The sequence below is a fragment of the Linderina pennispora genome (genome assembly GCF_002104995.1).
Source record: "Linderina pennispora strain ATCC 12442 chromosome Unknown DL89scaffold_1, whole genome shotgun sequence".
Taxonomy (NCBI): domain Eukaryota; kingdom Fungi; phylum Kickxellomycota; class Kickxellomycetes; order Kickxellales; family Kickxellaceae; genus Linderina; species Linderina pennispora.
This window is the reverse complement of record NW_024468249.1, coordinates 2,728,706-2,744,780: the sequence shown is the minus strand read 5'-3', so window position 1 is coordinate 2,744,780 and position 16,075 is coordinate 2,728,706. Positions and strand designations below refer to the sequence as shown.

The 16,075-nt window shown below is 55.1% G+C and overlaps 9 protein-coding genes across 9 annotated transcripts; 4 read left to right on the top strand and 5 right to left on the bottom strand.

The window, feature by feature from the left end:
- The first annotated feature begins 428 nt into the window (after positions 1-428).
- Positions 429-1,700, top strand: DL89DRAFT_23038 (arp2/3 complex 34 kda subunit). The gene has a single exon (XM_040884901.1). It carries the CDS (start codon positions 650-652, stop codon positions 1,610-1,612), a length of 963 nt encoding a protein of 320 aa, XP_040748019.1. The 5' UTR covers positions 429-649; the 3' UTR covers positions 1,613-1,700.
- Positions 1,701-1,855: 155 nt separating this feature from the next.
- On the top strand, positions 1,856-2,768 carry DL89DRAFT_290283 (lipoyltransferase; the record flags this gene model as incomplete). Its single annotated transcript, XM_040890068.1, has 2 exons — positions 1,856-2,172; positions 2,210-2,768. The coding sequence occupies 2 exons, from the start codon at positions 1,856-1,858 to the stop codon at positions 2,766-2,768; spliced, it is 876 nt and encodes a 291-aa protein (XP_040748018.1).
- Positions 2,769-2,821: 53 nt separating this feature from the next.
- DL89DRAFT_273868 (uncharacterized protein) lies at positions 2,822-3,540 on the bottom strand (the record flags this gene model as incomplete). The annotated part of the gene is made up of 3 exons (XM_040889117.1): positions 2,822-3,301; positions 3,344-3,371; positions 3,416-3,540. The coding sequence occupies 3 exons, from the start codon at positions 3,538-3,540 to the stop codon at positions 2,822-2,824; spliced, it is 633 nt and encodes a 210-aa protein (XP_040748017.1).
- Positions 3,541-4,271: 731 nt separating this feature from the next.
- On the bottom strand, positions 4,272-5,835 carry DL89DRAFT_273867 (D-lactate dehydrogenase 3; the record flags this gene model as incomplete). The annotated part of the gene is given in 3 exon segments (XM_040889116.1): positions 4,272-4,337; positions 4,357-5,637; positions 5,764-5,835. The coding sequence occupies 3 exon segments, from the start codon at positions 5,833-5,835 to the stop codon at positions 4,272-4,274; spliced, it is 1,419 nt and encodes a 472-aa protein (XP_040748016.1).
- Positions 5,836-6,376: 541 nt separating this feature from the next.
- On the top strand, positions 6,377-8,483 carry DL89DRAFT_22997 (aspartate kinase). The gene is made up of 2 exons (XM_040884891.1): positions 6,377-6,588; positions 6,948-8,483. Exons 1-2 carry the CDS (start codon positions 6,461-6,463, stop codon positions 8,470-8,472), a joined length of 1,653 nt encoding a protein of 550 aa, XP_040748015.1. The 5' UTR covers positions 6,377-6,460; the 3' UTR covers positions 8,473-8,483.
- DL89DRAFT_264595 (SOH1-domain-containing protein) lies at positions 8,440-9,389 on the bottom strand. Its single transcript, XM_040886314.1, has one exon. The coding sequence runs from the start codon at positions 8,893-8,895 to the stop codon at positions 8,494-8,496; it is 402 nt and encodes a 133-aa protein (XP_040748014.1). The 5' UTR covers positions 8,896-9,389; the 3' UTR covers positions 8,440-8,493.
- Positions 9,009-12,153, bottom strand: DL89DRAFT_290279 (aldehyde dehydrogenase family 3 member B1-like protein; the record flags this gene model as incomplete). Its single annotated transcript, XM_040890067.1, has 2 exons — positions 9,009-9,304; positions 10,938-12,153. The coding sequence occupies 2 exons, from the start codon at positions 12,151-12,153 to the stop codon at positions 9,009-9,011; spliced, it is 1,512 nt and encodes a 503-aa protein (XP_040748013.1).
- Positions 12,154-13,195: 1,042 nt separating this feature from the next.
- Positions 13,196-14,178, top strand: DL89DRAFT_281130 (uncharacterized protein). Its single transcript, XM_040889627.1, has one exon. It carries the CDS (start codon positions 13,278-13,280, stop codon positions 14,127-14,129), a length of 852 nt encoding a protein of 283 aa, XP_040748012.1. The 5' UTR covers positions 13,196-13,277; the 3' UTR covers positions 14,130-14,178.
- A 61-nt stretch (positions 14,179-14,239) lies between these two features.
- Positions 14,240-15,180, bottom strand: DL89DRAFT_290277 (alpha/beta-hydrolase; the record flags this gene model as incomplete). Its single annotated transcript, XM_040890066.1, has 2 exons — positions 14,240-14,390; positions 14,414-15,180. The coding sequence occupies 2 exons, from the start codon at positions 15,178-15,180 to the stop codon at positions 14,240-14,242; spliced, it is 918 nt and encodes a 305-aa protein (XP_040748011.1).
- Between the last annotated feature and the right edge of the window lie 895 nt (positions 15,181-16,075).

Below are 16,075 nucleotides of genomic sequence, written 5' to 3'. Positions count from 1 at the left end.
GAAGGGACAGATTTGCTCAATTCGTGGATAGTGCCTGTTGGCTCTATGCAGTTGCAGCACCTTGAAGAGCTGGCATTGTTTTGATATCCGAGTGCAGATTTCGGCGTGGTAGATGTGCTCTCTTGCTAGGCCAGCCACCAACAATACACAGGTTTGTTTTGGCATGGGAAGGGTTTCTTGGCGGCGGATGAAGAGATGCAAAGGCATTTATGAACTCGGATATAGCTATCGCTGTGGACTACCCGCCGTGGGCTCCCCTGTGCTGAAAATCGGATATGCTGTCCCAACTGCATCATCAGCCTTTGCCAACCACAAAGGTCGAGTAAATACGAAGAACTACAATAATAAGCGACATTTAACAGTCGGAACTAAAGGACAGATCATTGGCAGGCCGGGTGCTGCTCCGATACCACATGTGGATGGGGACCTGGCCTGTCCATTGCGTCCGCCCTGGTACCGTATATGCCAGATACGGGTATATCGTGATCAGATCACAATTTGCACCTCGAATCACCAGCACCTAACCCTGCTCTAGCTGCCAGGCGCGGGGGTCGAAGCCAGGCGGCAGACGCAGGTGCTGCAATGCGTCACTCTAGCTTTCGACATTTCGACTTTTTGTTCTTTTATTTTGCATCATCTAGCAACAGCCATGATTTTGCTCGAGCCCAACAGCTATGTTCTAGAGGAGACGCTGCTCGCACGCTTCAACAGCGAAAAGCATGAGGTGGTGGACATCACGCTGGTAGATTTCGACAACGTCATTTACCATGTGCAGACGCAGGCAGAGCAGCGCAACCTGCTGACGCTGGGGGTTGAGATGAAGTACTTCAACGAGGTGGTGCAGTACGGTGCCAACGAGATCCTGCAGCGCGAGTACGGGCCGTACCTGTCGTCGTCGGCCAGCGGGCAGTACCAAATCACGCTTGAGTTCAACCTGGACTCGCTGCCGGAAGACAAGGCAGGGCTGGCGAAGCATGTGTCGATGCTGAAGCGCAACGTCCTGGCGTCGCCGTTTGTGCGTGCGTTCGAATACTGGGAGTCGCAGCAGGAGGGGGCAGGGCCGCTGATGGCGACGCACTACCGCGAGGACGAGGCAATCTACGTGCAGGCGCAGCAGGACCGAGTGACAGTGATCTTCAGCACGCTGTTCCGGGAGGAGGTGGACCGGGTGCTGGGGCGGGTGTTCCTGCAGGAGTTCGTCGATGCGCGGCGCCAGGCGTCGATCCAGAATGCACCGCAGGTGTTCTACTCGAGCCGCGAGGCGCCGCTGGAGATCCGCCACCTGCCGGGCCTGAAGCAGGACGAGAGCGTCGGGTATGTGTCGTTTGTGCTGTTCCCGCGGCACTTTGCCGATGCTGACGTGCGCGAGAAGACCATCTCGCAGATCCAGCTGTTCCGCGACTACCTGCACTACCACATCAAGTGCGCCAAGGCGTACATGCACTCGCGCATGCGTACCCGCGTCACGTCGTTCCTCAAGGTCATTAACCGTGCCAAGCCCGACCGCACCACAGCCACGTCGGAAAAGAGGACAGCCACCGGCCGCTACTTCCGCCCGCAGTTCCGCCAGGCATCGGCGTCGCCGCAGCTGGGTGGCGAGAGCGAGTGGTGAGTTTATACTTAGGGATCCATATTAAAGACATATAACCCTCCCCTGTCTTCGACTGTCTCTTGCATTTCGCTGGTCATCACCGGCTGGGTCACCTGAGATAATCAGGAACACGGCTCCAGCGGATATTTTCTGCGGTCCATACCCGATCGCGGCGGTTTCTCCACTGGAGTGCTACTTTTATGCGCGAGACTGTTTTTTTCTTCTGCTCTCTGCTTTTCTGTCATTACATTCCCCAGTCCTAAAATGAATTCGCCAAGCAGACGAGGACTCAGCACAGCAGCGCAGCTTGTGCGGTATCAGAGCACCAGGGCTGATCGTGTTTTCGCAGCCACCAAGCTCGGCGACTGCACGCTCAGCCGGACGCCCGATCAGCTCGCCCAGCTGCCGCCCATGGGGTACGTGTATCTGGGACAGATTCCCTACAAGCAGGCGCTCTCGCTGCAGAACCAGCTCAGCCGGCTGCGCATCGACGAAATCTACTCTGGGCCGCAGAAGACGCGGACACCGCGGTCCTCGCGGAAGCTCTCGGATACCATAATCCTGCTGCAGCACCAGCCAGTGTATACTAAATGGACGGCGAAACCGCGGCACGCTGAGCCAGCCGGAGCTGGACCGCCTGCATGGCCTCGGGTGCGAGTACTTTGAGACGGACCGGGGCGGCGAGATCACATTCCACGGGCCGGGACAGCTGGTGGCGTACCCAAGCATGTACTTGCTGGACCATTTTCTGGGCACAAAGTGCTATGTGAAGGGGCTGGAGAACGTGGTGATTGAGAGTTGCGCGCAGTTTGGTGTCGATGCGGACCGGCTCGAGGGGTTCCCAGGCGTGTGGACATCGGGGACGGAGAAGGTCGCGGCGCTGGGCACGCATGTCCGGCGGTACGTGACCTCGCATGGCTTTGCGCTGAACTGCACCACGGATCTGAAGTGGTTCACTGAGATTGTGCCGTGCGGGCTGGAGGGCAAGACGGCGACATCGCTTAAGACGGTGCTGGCGTCGCAGGGCAAGACGGCTGATGTCAGTGTCGATACAGTGCTGCCTGTGGTCGTCGACAGTTTCAGCAAGGTGTTTGGGTGCGATGTCAAGCCGCTCGAGGATGTATCGCCGCACACATTCAACGTGCTACAGGAGCTGCTAAAGAAGCAATACATTTGAACGGCTGATATTAGTTTGGTACTCGAACGGAAGGAAAAATGAAGACATGTAATTTACGATGCGGCCGTGTAGAAGTAGTACTGCTGCCACAGGGGCTGGTAGTCCTGGATCAGCGCGCCCAGCAGGCTGAGCAGTGGCTTGTTGTTGCACCAGTCGGCTACCCTGGTGAGGCGCGATTCAGTGAATCTGTCAAAGAACGGCGAGCGCAGCAAATAGTACAGGAACAGCCACTTTCTGCGCGACAGCTCGTCCTTCTCGACGGTGCGCTCGGAGCCCGACGCAGGCCGCAGGTCGGTGCGGATCAGCTGTCTGCTAGCCAGCTCAACGACCAGCGACAGCGCCCAGGGCCGCCAGTCGCGCTTGCCCATCTTGCGCAGCGACAGGACGTAGATGATCGGACGCAGAATGAACAGCAGCTCGCCAGCGAGCCCCATCGGTCCGTATTTGCGGATCAGCGACAGCGCAGGGGCGACCTTCTCGGGCTCCCGCGCCTCGGCGGTCACGAAGCCGCCCAGGTCGGCGTTCCCCTCGGTCTGCGACAGAATGCCACGCACTCGACTTGAACTTCAGCCCACTGCGCTCGCCCTTCCACAGCGCGACCGTCTGGGTCCTGCGCGACGGCAGCTCTGCGTGCCGAGCCCAGCGACGCTGGGTCAACCAGGCGCTCAGGCACCACGGTGCCGGTGACCATCCTCCGGCCGCTCAGCTTGAGCAGGCTTAGCCGGGCAACAACCTTGATGATCTCTATCCAGCTGACGACCTTCCACCGCATCTTCTCGCCGCACCTTTTCACCAACCGCCATTTCAATGAGCTTCTCGCTGAACTGCAGGCTGCTCAGCAGCAGCGACAGAATGCGGTACAGGTCGGAGCTGCGCGCCAGCTTACCCTGGTACCGGTTGAACGGCGTGACGTCAACCGATATCCTCTTGCCGTCCTTGCCGACCAGCAGTCCGGATTTGGCCGCCTTGGCCAGCAGCCCGTCGTGGTACACGCCGACGAAGCTGAGCAATGTGTAGATGGCCTCGGATGCGATCTCGGCGTCCGCAAAGCGTCCTAAATGGGTGGGCGGGTGGTTTAGCACGCAGGTCTACCGGGTCCCTGGGTGCGTCTCCGCGGTCTACTTGCCTGGCAGAATATATGTCAGCGTCCGGAGCCCATTCTCGATAGAGTTGACCTGCGCGGCGTTGTTGACAACAAAGTCGGCGTACTTCTGGAACATTGAATTGGGCACGAGGAATTATTCAAAAGGAAAAGCTAAAGATAAACGGAGACAGGAGTGGTGGCATTTTCTTTTTCGGAAGCCAACGGAGAGCCACGCCTCCGCGCGAGGCGGCAGACTAATCACATGCCACTGCTTTGTTTCGATGAGTGCCTGTGCCATGTATTGGCTTAAAAAGCGCATTATCGGTCCGTGCAGACCGGAAAGGAAGCTCCGGTTGCAGCAACCCACGTCGCCGGAGCAGTCGTTATTTCCCGGCCCTCAGTCCCCCTCCCCCGCAGGATCATGCCCTCGAGATGTGCTTGTCGGGATTCATGATGTTGTTTGGGTCGAACTGCTGCTTGATGGTCTTCATCGTCCTCGATGACTGTGGCCGACTTGGAGTACTTCAGGAACTCGCCCTTGTGCTTTCCAAGCCCGTGCTCGGCGGCCACCGACCCCTGCCTGCTGCCCACCCACTCGTACACCCACGGCTCCATGACCTCCTCAACAATGCCCCCAAACTCCTTAGCAATGACCTGGAGATGAATGTTGTCGTCGCCGATGTGGCCAAATATCGTAACGTCCTTGACAGGCGAATCAGCTTGACCGTAGATGCCCTCGGCAGTCAGATGCTCTTTGACAGCGACCAGCAGGTCGTGCTGGTGCTTGGACGGAAGGCTGAAGTCGTAGACATGCATGCACCCGCTCTTGCCGTGGGCAGTGGCCATCTGCTGGCGGAACACCCAGACGCGCTCCATCTCGTCGGCGTCTCTGAACACCTTGGAGTCGTCAATCAGGCGCTCCTCGCGCAGCTTGTCCAAAAACGCATCCATCTTTTCGACGTCGTGCTGCATGTAGGAGCCACGCGTCTCGATGAGCACGCAGAACTCGTGGGCGGTCTCCAGCGGGCTCTCGTAGTGCTCGTACTCGACCACCAGCTCGTTGCAGCGCTTCTCCCAGAACTCGAATGCCGAGATGATTTCGCCGAGGCTCTGCCTGGCGAGCACAAAGGCGCGCTGGATCTTGCAGAAATCAGTCAGTCCCAGAACCACCAGCTGCGAGGACGCAGGCTTGGGCGCCAGGGCAATGGCGACGGCGGTGACCACGCCCAGCGTGCCCTCCGCACCAATGAACAGCTGCTTCAGGTCGTACCCGGACGCATCCTTCTTGAGCGTAAACAGCAGGTCCAGGACCCGCCCATCGGGCAGCACGACTTCCAGCCCCAGCACCGTACCGTGCATGCTGCCGTAGCGCAGGTACCGCAGTCCGCCGGCACTGGTGCTGACGTTGCCGCCAATCATGCACTTATTGCGCGACCCCAGGTCCACCGGCACAATGTACCCGAGCTGCTGCATGTGGCGATCCAGGTCGTCCAGCACGCACCCGGCCTCGGCCACCACCACGCCCGAAACCTCATCAATGTCTCGCACCTTGTTCATGTCCCGCATGCACAGCAGCACTTCGTCGCGCTCGGCAATTGCCCCGCCCCCTGTGCCGCTGTTTCCGCCTTGCGTGACCACACTGATGCGCCGCTTGTTGCAGTGCGCGAGAACCTGGGACACCTGCTCGGTGGTCTTGGGCAGCACCATCACCTTCGACGACCCACGGTACTTGCCAAATACGTCAATGTTGTACTGGCTGTCGAGCTTGGTCTCGGAGTGGACCACCTGTGCGCCAGTCTGCGCAAAAAAAGTCAATGTCGCTGGCCGTGATAGGCGTGGTTTCAGTCATGTTTGTAATTGGAAAGTAGGCGAGAGATAGAGTAGTGCCCCTGAACCATCGGCATGGAATACGTGTTGCTGGCGGGGAACGGGGTTTAGGGGGATGTGCGCGCATTTCCCACGAGACGAGTCTGCCTCAGACATCCACTTTTCCAGCGCGGGGGCACGGACCTTTGGGGGCTGTCATCTCTGGTCGGCGCAGCTCCAGACCCAGCCCGCCTGTGAACTTGCCGATCCCTCCCGCGTCGCGATCCGCATTGCTCACAGAACAGGCTTTTCAATGTCTGCGACACGGTACCAGTTCATTCCGGCTTCTACCGCAAGCATGTGGCGTCTTCTTGGAATTGCATGCCAGTGCAGCCTCCAGGGGCAGGCCGAAGGAGATAAACGGCGAATGGAAAGCCGTAGAAGCGTCGCTTGTTTCAGGCCACCCTACAGCAATCTGCTATCATCAAGGACGATCGATAATGGCCTCCCCAGGTTAATTGCCGCTAATGACTCCAATTGGCCAGCTCTCAGGGTATCTGTGAGCGAAAACCACGGGCAAATGACTCAGAGGAAGATAAAGAAGTTTTTGGCCCACCCCAGACGAAACGTTTAAAAGGAGGCGAGACGGGTCCTCCATCCCAGCCCGCGCCCAACTAGCCAGCCAAACTTCTTCTCTCCTCCAGTATTGTCTTGTTCTTTTTCCAAGGGTTACCGAGGGCCTTTTTATTATTTCCTCCTGTCTGAATTCATAGCCAGCAAAGCGCCAGCAGTTGTTACAGCCATGGCTCCATCGTCCAACGTCTCTTCGCCGCGGGTCGAGAACCCTGCCGGCAAGCCGATTCTCGTGCTGAAGTTTGGTGGAACGAGCGTCGGCAAGTTCATCCAGAACATCTGCGGCCAGATCATTCCGTAAGTACATCGAGCAGGCGAACAGGAACAATGGACAGTGTGAGCATTACGGCAAACGCACACTCGCCGGTGTGAATAACGCCGGTGGCTGATTGCGAGTATCACCGTGTGTCCGGTGAAGGCGCGGGTGCAACTCTGGGCCAGCCAAGCCATCAGCTGTGGCCAATGCTACAATCAGCGACCATACCTTTATGCACAAGAGGCGGCCGATCCTCTCTACGCATGATGCATGATGCCGCCAGCTGTCTTGCTCCTACTATGGACCAGTGCTGCCGTCTTATCGACTATTTATTGTGCAATATGTACATGTCGCACTCACACCGGCAATCAATTTTTCTGCTGCTGCTGTCTCTCTGTAGGAATCTCCTCAAAACACACCGCGTTGTTGTCGTCTGCTCGGCACGCAGCACCGACGTCAAGGCTAAGGGCACCACCACGCGCCTGGTCAAGGCCGCCGACGCTGTGCTGGGTGACGCGAGCGTTGACCACCAGCAGATCGTACAAGACATCCTGGATGACCACATCGAGGCCTCGCGCGAGAACATCACAGACCCTGAGATCCGGGACCAGCTGGAGAAGAGCCTAACCGAGGTGTGCCACCGCTTGAAGGTGTTCCTAGAGGCAGCCGAGGTCATCAACGAGGTGTCGCCCAAGTCAAAGGACGTCATTATTGGAACCGGTGAGAAGCTTGCGTGTGAATACGTCGCATCAGTCCTGCAGGACAAGGGCGTCGACGCTGCCTACGTCAACCTGGAGAAGGCTGTGGACCGGCACTTTGACTCGGGCCACCTGGACCAGACATTCTACGACTACCTGGCGCAGCGCTTTGCCGAGATTGTAAATGACTGCGGCAACCGCGTTCCGGTCGTCACCGGCTACTTTGGCCCGTGCCCCGGCAGTATCCTGTACAGCATTGGCCGCGGCTACACTGATCTGACTGCTGCACTGATCGCCGTTGGGGTTGGCGCACAGGAATTGCAGGTGTGGAAGGAAGTCGATGGCATCTTTACAGCAGATCCTCGCAAGGTGCCGTCGGCACGATTGCTGAAGATCATCACGCCTGAGGAGGCCGCTGAGCTGACCTTCTACGGCTCGGAGGTCATCCACCCATTCACCATGGAGCAGGTCATCCGCGCATCGATTCCGATCCGCATCAAGAATGTGCAGAGCCCGGCCGGTGCCGGCACTGTGATCTTCCCCGACCTGCTGTCACGGCCGACAAGCGGTCTGGCGACCAGCGAGACGTCACCGACTGTGCACACACCCGAGATGCTGCTGGAGAACGGCTACATGCTGGATCTCTCGCGGCGGCATCCGACAGCTGTAACCATCAAGGACGACATCATTGTGCTTAACATCCACTCGAACCGCAAGAGCGTGTCGCACGGCTTCTTTGCGCGCATCTTCTCGATCCTCGACAAGTACGGCGTCAGCGTCGACCTGATTTCGACGTCCGAGGTGCACGTGTCGATGGCGCTGTCGGCATCAGTCATTGAGCGCAACCTGCAGCCTGCCATCCAGGAGCTGAGCCGCCTGGGAACCGTCGACATCATGCGGAATATGGCCATTCTCTCGCTGGTCGGCAAGCAGATGCGCAACATGGTTGGAATTGCCGGTAGCATGTTCCAGACCCTGGCCAAGGCTGGCGTCAACATCGAAATGATCAGTCAGGGTGCGTCGGAGATCAACATCAGCTGTGTCATTGACAACGCCCGGTCGGCTGTTGCGCTGCGCGCCATCCACGAGAACCTGCTTTCGGGCGTCAAGACAAATCTGATGCACGACCCCGAGGTCATCCGCGAGCTGCAGAAGCGCGGGCTCACCACTGGCCTCCACACCACCATGAGCGAGCTCTCATTAGATTCCCTGACAAAGAAGCACTAAATATATTTGAACGCTTGACTACTATTCCTCCTGCGGCTGGAGGTTGGGCCACCGCCAGTGGAAGTACTGCTGCTCGTGCACCCATGTCGCCTTCTCGACCTTCTTCATCTCGTCGCGGAACGACTGGTACTGCAGGAGATCAAGAAACGCCAGTGCGTTCGGGTACACAACGAATCGCGCATACTCAGGCTTCTGCCAGTATCTGAGGTACTTCAAGTAGTTTACAAACGCAGGCTGGTCAAAGTACCCCTGCTGGGCCAGAAAGTTGATGTACCAAGGGTTCGCCAGGCACTGCACGAATTCGAGCTCTACTTCGAACCGCTCCTTTGCCAGCTTGTCTTCCTGCATGCCATTCAGGGGCTCTGTCTTTTGTGTGGCACTGTCCGACAGCATCGACGAGTCTGGCACAATGGCTTCTGACATGCTTTGAAACTGTAATTGGAAAAAAAGAACGGATGCAGCCTACTAAAAGATATTGGCCGTACTCACTTCTAACTAATGTAAATTTCAGAGAAACGTGCACAACAATGGGACCATCACCAGGCCAGCAACTCCTTGAGCCGATTCGCAACGGTCTGGAAGTCTGACATGAGCTGCTGGTCGTAGTGGTCCCTCCACGCATACTGCTTTATGGTCTGCGCCAAACTAACGAGCCCGGCGCGGTAGCTATTGGAATTGGGATCCGTCAGGAATGCCTCCAGTGCTGTGCGGTCATTTAGGATAATAGCGAGGCTCTTGAACAGCTTGGTTTCGCTATTCGAGTTGGGCTTGGCCTTGTTGATTTGCTCAGAAAGCCGGCAGACGCAGACCTTTTGGTCAACTGACAGCCCTGCTAAAATAGAGGGTAGAGTGGCAAAGAGAAGCAGACAAACCTGTGTACGGGAAAGCATTTTGAATACTTGTGATGCAGTGTTTGGGATATGACATATTGGTGGCATTGCTTGAATTCTGCTACCATTTTATACGCATCCCTACATTTTCCAGTTGTTATCCTATGCAGTTCAGGTAGTAGAATTGTCTCGGAATGAATCTGGTGCTTGGCACTTGTGTCTCCCTCTGTCGTACGCCACTAAGACCGATGTTTAGCATTGCCGGTATACTGCAGTAGCATGTAGTCACACGACCCTCTCAAGGTGTTTATTTCAATTTTTAGGCAAAGCTTTCGAGGAGCAACAGGTAGTGCAGTCGCCAAGGTTTTCGTGAGAGTGGTATTAATATACTGGTCTGCCGTACAGCAAGGCAACGGCTGGGCATTTGAATGCTAGCATCACAGAAGCAGGCTGCAAGGTCTCTGCGACCAGCTAGATTCAGAATAAAAAGGATCATATTATAAAGCCACATCTTTATCAACTTTGCAGTCTCGTATGGCGCCACAAGGAAATCCATCATTACCATCCATTGACACAACCCAGTGCCGGGCTATCTCCCGGACATTTATCAGTACTGGCCGTGGATTCATCTCTGACTTTTTAAGCCACTGCTGCTGCTGCAGGGAAAGTGAGAGCGACGGTCCTGGCGTGAGTTATAAACCTAAAGATGTAAGGAGTAAAAGCGTATTTGGTGCTGCGTGGTAGCCTACCACGGAAATGCAGATGCTAGGACTTGTATCACTTCGACCAATCGAGCCCTAGAGCCCTTTGGTAGTGTGGCTGTATACATCTCAACCAGTAGTGCTCAAGTGGCTTCCGTGTCGCTACCATGTCGTCGTCGTTGTTGCTTGTGCGTTGAATATACTGTGGAAACTAGAACAGGTATGTTGTCTTTTGAAAAGAAAGCAAGCTATCCAACGCTTCTAAGAATAGTGGGTATAGCTTATTTTCGTTGCTGTAGTGTTGCATCCTGCCTGGGTCTCAGTACCAGAGTCTTCGTCGAAGTGGTTCTGAAGGGAGATGTGGCTATTCTTAATGTATAAAAACTCTAGGAGGACCAACACATGGGAAATTCCTCGTTGGTTGTTCATATAATTTGAGGCAGTAGTAATAATATAATTGGAGACTATTATTTGTGTTAACATGCTAACGGTTTTCGTACGTGGCATACCCGACAGAATCACCGCTGATTCCTGAGGCTTCATGTTTGTGGTGATTAAAAGTATATTAGCGTAGTATTTCTCTCTAACTCTACTCTTGTTCTGCTGGTCTACCTATCATCTCGGGCAGACTACTTTGTAGCACGAACAGCAGAGCGCCCATATATCAATCCGCGCAGTAGGATGCCTGTAGATGCCAGCAAGCGCCAAAAGGGGATAAGCGTAAACAGCCTTCCTAGCAGCGTGGTACGCAGCCAGTAATTGCGGGGATATATAAGATCCCTCATACCACTCTTCCAAGCGTTCTCTGGCCCGCTGTAAGGCGGAGTGCGTATCGAATCAACTCGGGGTGGTGGGAACCACAGCTTGTTTTTCATCACTGAACGGTGGTGTGAAAAAGTGTCGAACGAATACTTGCCCATATATCTGCCGAAACCTGACGGGCCGGTGCCGCCAAACGGATAGTTGTTTGCTGCCATGTGGTACATTGTATCGTTTGACACAGCAGAGCCCGAGCGCGTGTTGGCAACTATATACTCTGTGGTCTTGGAGCTGCCGAACGCATAGAGCGCCAAGGGCTGGTCGCGCGAGTTGATCAAGTTCACAGCCTCATCAAGCGTGTCGTAGGTGATGATTGGCAAAATTGGCCCAAACAACTCGTGGCTCATTAGCGGATCGTTGGGATGGACGCCATCGACCAGCGTCGGTGGGATGTAGCGGTCGGCCTGGTCAGCCTGGTCATCGGTACAGTTGATAATATTACCCTTGGTGGCGTCCAACAGCTCCATGATGCGCTGCCAGTGGCGGCCATTGATGATGCGCGTGTAGTCAGGCGATTTCTGCGGTGACTTGGTGTAGGCATTCTCGATAAAATTCCGGAATAGAACGACCAGCTTGTCCTTGATTGAGCGGTGAACTAGCAGGTAGTCAGCCCCAACACAGGTCTGGCCAGAGTTTGCTAGCTTGGCCCACATGATGCGTGTAGCAGTAGCCCCGAGATCTGCCACGTCGTGGTGAACAACGACTGGCGACTTGCCGCCCAGTTCCAAGGTCACTCCAGCCAAGTGCTCAGCAGCAGCCTTTGCGACAAGACGGCCAACCTTGCCGTTTCCAGTGTAGAAAATATGGTCGAGTTTCTGCTTTAGAAGCTCGGAAGTCTCGGCTGCTCCACCTTGCACCACACGCACAGCATTGGGATCGAGGCACTCAGATACTAGAATCTCGATGGCCATAGCGCTGTGAGGTGCCAATTCTGATGGCTTGAGCACAACAGTATTACCGGCAGCCAGGGCACCGATGAGCGGCAGCAAAACCAGTCGTATCGGGTAGTTCCACGCGCCGATAATTGCTACAGTCCCGTGCGGCACTTTGCGAACTTCCATCGAGCACATCAACAGCGCGGCCTGCTCGCTCCCCAGCTTGTGCTTATCAGGCTTGGCCCACTTGTCCATGTACTTCAAAAACTGCCCAATCTCGTATTCGACAGGCGCAATCTCGAACACCTCGCTTTCCACAGTAGGACGCCCAAGGTCCATACTGAGCGCATCGAGCAGCAGCTTGGAGTTCTTGCGAACGCCGGCGAGAAGCGAATTTAGCTGCTGTTTACGGAACTTGATGTCGCGTGTCGTTCCCTGCGCAAAACTTGCACGCATCTCCTGCACTGTTACGCCAATAGCATTTATTGATGTAGGGCAGAGCTCGGGCTCAGCAGAAAGACCAGATATAATGGTATGCTCTTTCTCCATTTGGCTGCGAATATTGGCGTTTGCTGAAGCCGTCTTGGTAAAAGAGTGAGGAATGTACGGAAATACTGCAATATATAACGGAAGTCAATAATGGTTGTCCGAGCAGGTATCAGGCACGAGGGCCCATGCGCTTTTTAAGCGGGCATCTGGGACCCTCTTACAGCGTCCAGATTCCTGCAATGCCTTTATTCGAATACTTTGCAAAGATTCTGAGCATGCTTACTGTTAGTCCTACGGAAAAACTGGCATACAGTCACCAGATGCAATGGCTGTCCAGATATACAAGCAGCTCTCACACCGCAGCTCTACTATTTGTACGTATATATTGTTTTTTTTCGGTTATATGTCAAGCACAGACTTTACCGCTCTTGCGCATTCGCTGTGTTTGCCCATCCCCATTGGCCATCGCTGAAGCAGCACTCATCATGTTCCTCTCACCATTGGGATGGTTGTAAGTGAACCAGTACTTACGACGCCCGCGATGAGAACCCCTCTACTAGACATACATAGATGGTATCAGTAATTCCTTTCAAAGGGGGTTCTTTACTAGGTCCGGCTGGTTCTCAGGCTGACCCATGCATAGTCATGAATCCCTAGGACAGGGTGCGCTTGGCCATTTCAAGTACTGGTACATTTGCTTTCTCTTGTTCTTGCATTACCTTCTGAGCAAGGTCCTCTCCTTGTGTTGCAGCAGGAGGCACATACACTGGTGTCGCCAACTACTAAAGTGCCATTCCAGAAGACAGGTGGCGACCAAGCCGAAACTCGGTATACTTGCTGGCTTGTGGCTTAGCCTACCGATGGCTCGAGATCCGCTGGTTTCGATTCTGGCTCACGGCATGCTCACCCTGATGCGAAATACGAGGGCATGAAGCCAAGCCTTCAAGGAACACAGGACGCACGAGTTGCCGAGTTTTCATTTCTTGCTTCCGACCAAAACGCTTTGCAACCTCTTCAAGCCCTTGCTATACCTCGCCGACAAACACCTCGCCAATTTACAACAGCGTGCTTTTCATTTTCAAATATCAACGATGCCGCCGGTCTTGCGCGAGAGGCACAAGGACGCGCGCAAAAACAAAAGCAAGGGCAAGACTAAGGCCAAAAGCAAGGGCAAAACCAAAACCAAGACCAAAACCAAGAGCAAGAAGGTCAGGGTCAAGGAAGAAGATGAGGTCAAGGTCAAAGAGGAAGACAGCTCCAGCACACACCCGTATTCAGGGCAAGATGGTCCAGATAGAAAGGTACCAGCTCAAGCGCCTGCACTTGTGCCTGAACCCATCGTCGATCGCACCGCACCAGAGTCGAGTTCAGGAGATATGCGTGTTCCAGAGCCTGCTCCAGCGCACGCGTCACTACCAAGAAATCGGCTCCCCCTTGTACCCATTAATGACGATGAGCCTGCGCTGGAGTTCCTAAGCGGTAGCAAAGGAAAGCTGAGCCGCACCTCTGGTGTCATCTCCGATATAACCGGCATTACCTTGGAGCAGTTGCGCGCCGTATGGAATCGCGCTTGCTCAAACGGGAGCCGTATGCAAATCACTGGTCAGCACCGCTGCTTTGAGCTCTGCGGTGCTACGAACAGGCCAGGTGGATACATGCAGCTGTATGTCAACCGTAGGAAGCAGATGGCGCATGTAGTGGCATATATGCTGTGGTACCGCAAGTACTACTTGGATCAGCGTGTGTACCACCTCTGTGATAACAATGTTTGCATCAACCCTGCGCACTTGGTGCAGGGATCGGAAGGGAAGTACATATCGCACAACCGCCACGGTTGGCGGCTCGATAATGGACAGCAGCACGCATCAGACGGCATGGCTCTACAGCTGCCTGTGTTCGAGGAGGGCGCGATGCTATACAACCCGATGCATGGCTTGACATAGATTCGCATGGTAATGTCATGGTTCCATTAAAGTACGTGGGATGAGATGGGAAGCTGCTGTCATAAAAGCATGGTGGTGTGTATAGATGGCAATATTAAAAAGACGGGTACCTAGAGGTTAGCCTTGGGGCTCAGCTTCGTGGCGAAGCCGTCAAAGAACTTTGCAAAATACTGCGCAGTCTGATCGGGATCCTCATGCAGCAGCAAATGGCCTCTGCCCTTCATGACATAGTGCTCGCAGTCGTTAATTGGCTTGATGACTCTGCGAATATGCTCCCCGGCGACGGCTGTGATGTCTCGCCAGTCAAGAACACGGTCGGGCACTGCACCTTCCAGATATTCCAGGTTGCATATGGCGATGCAATCATAGCGCCTGCGAACACCCCAGCCTCGTTAATCGGCCGGCACTTCAGCACAAGCTTCCCGCCGACCTCCTCTAGGCCGTGCTTGATGTGCAGGTCGAGAATGCGCTTATCCCAGATCTTGAAGAACGGGTGCGGCTCAAAGTACTTGCGCGCAGCCTCCTCGTCTTTCCACTCCGCCCGCCGCCCCATGGTCATCTTCACGATCGCCGAATTGCGGTTTAGCTCGACCTGGTTAAACAGAACCGGGTCGGCAATAACCAGGCCCGAGAACGTCAGCGGTGAGATTTCCTCCGCCAAAAGCATCGATGCTGCACCCCACGAGTGGCCAATGCCAATTACGTTCTGGCGCACGCCCAGCTGCCGCACAACTGCCAGGATGTCGCTGGCATTGTTGAACCAGGTCGAGAACTCCTCAATCGCAACTGACTCGCGGTTCAGAACGGCGCTGTCTCCGTGGTTGTACGAATCGATCGCGACTGCCTGGCTGATGCTCCAGGGCCGCGACGATTGGGCGGAGAAGAGCTGCTCAAGGACCGGCTCCCAGAGCTCCTTGTGGAACCCGTTGGCGTGGGATAAGAGCAAGGTCATGGAGTAGCCCGAGGGCTTGGGCGTCGAGGACTGGTAAACATTTGCAACGATCCGCTGGCCCTTGCGCGCACCGTCAAACACACGCCTGGCAACATTCATGGGTAAAGAAACCGAAAAGACAAGTGTATGGCGGTGAAAAAATGAAGCCGTTTGCGAAATGCGGCGAGAGATCGTGATTTATAAGCAGTTTCTGGCTTTCACGTTCCGTGCCACATGATTCGGCATTGGGCCAAATCGCGAAATCCGCCTGCGCACTTTTTTCTCTGGGTCTAATCCGCTGCGTCGGTTCTGGCGGCGCTCTTAATCCTCCGGGTGCAGATAGTTTATCGGAGCTGTGGTGTTGAAAAGAGAGAGGGATGCGCCATTTTCAAGTTCCGTTGCGGCACAAGATCCAGGCTTCGGTTTGATGGAAAGGGCACCGACACCGTGACGTTTCAAGCCGCTCAGCTGCCCTACATCCTACGTTTAGCTGAATTGCACGCAGCAGCCCTGGTAGCTTCAGCTTTGGACAATGTGCATCATGCCAGAAGCAGCGTGTTGTAGACATTGTCTTAATTACAACGAACACATTAATGGTACAGGAGGGAGCCTTTTTCATGTAAGAATGGGATTGTATCAGTCGGCAGAGATCCCCTCTTCGAGCTCGTTGATGAGGTCGTCAAAGTTTTCATCATCATCCTCGTCGTCTTCGCCCCAGTCCTCGTCCTCCTCGTCATCTTCATCTGCCTCGCCTTCGTCGTCTTCCCGATATCCTTCCTCGGCGCCTTCAAACAGCGATGCATCAATGCCGTCTTCGTCATACTCGCCCTTTTCCTGGCCCTCGCCCATGCGGCTATCGCGGTAGTCATCAAGAATAGACTTCTTCGGCTTGTTCGACATACCCAGCGACCTGGCTAAACGCTGCCGGGAACTGAGGCTGGTGACCTCCTCCATCTCCTCCGATTCGTCGTCGTCACCGTCTTCATTGGCTGCACCATTGGCATTTCCTGGCTCG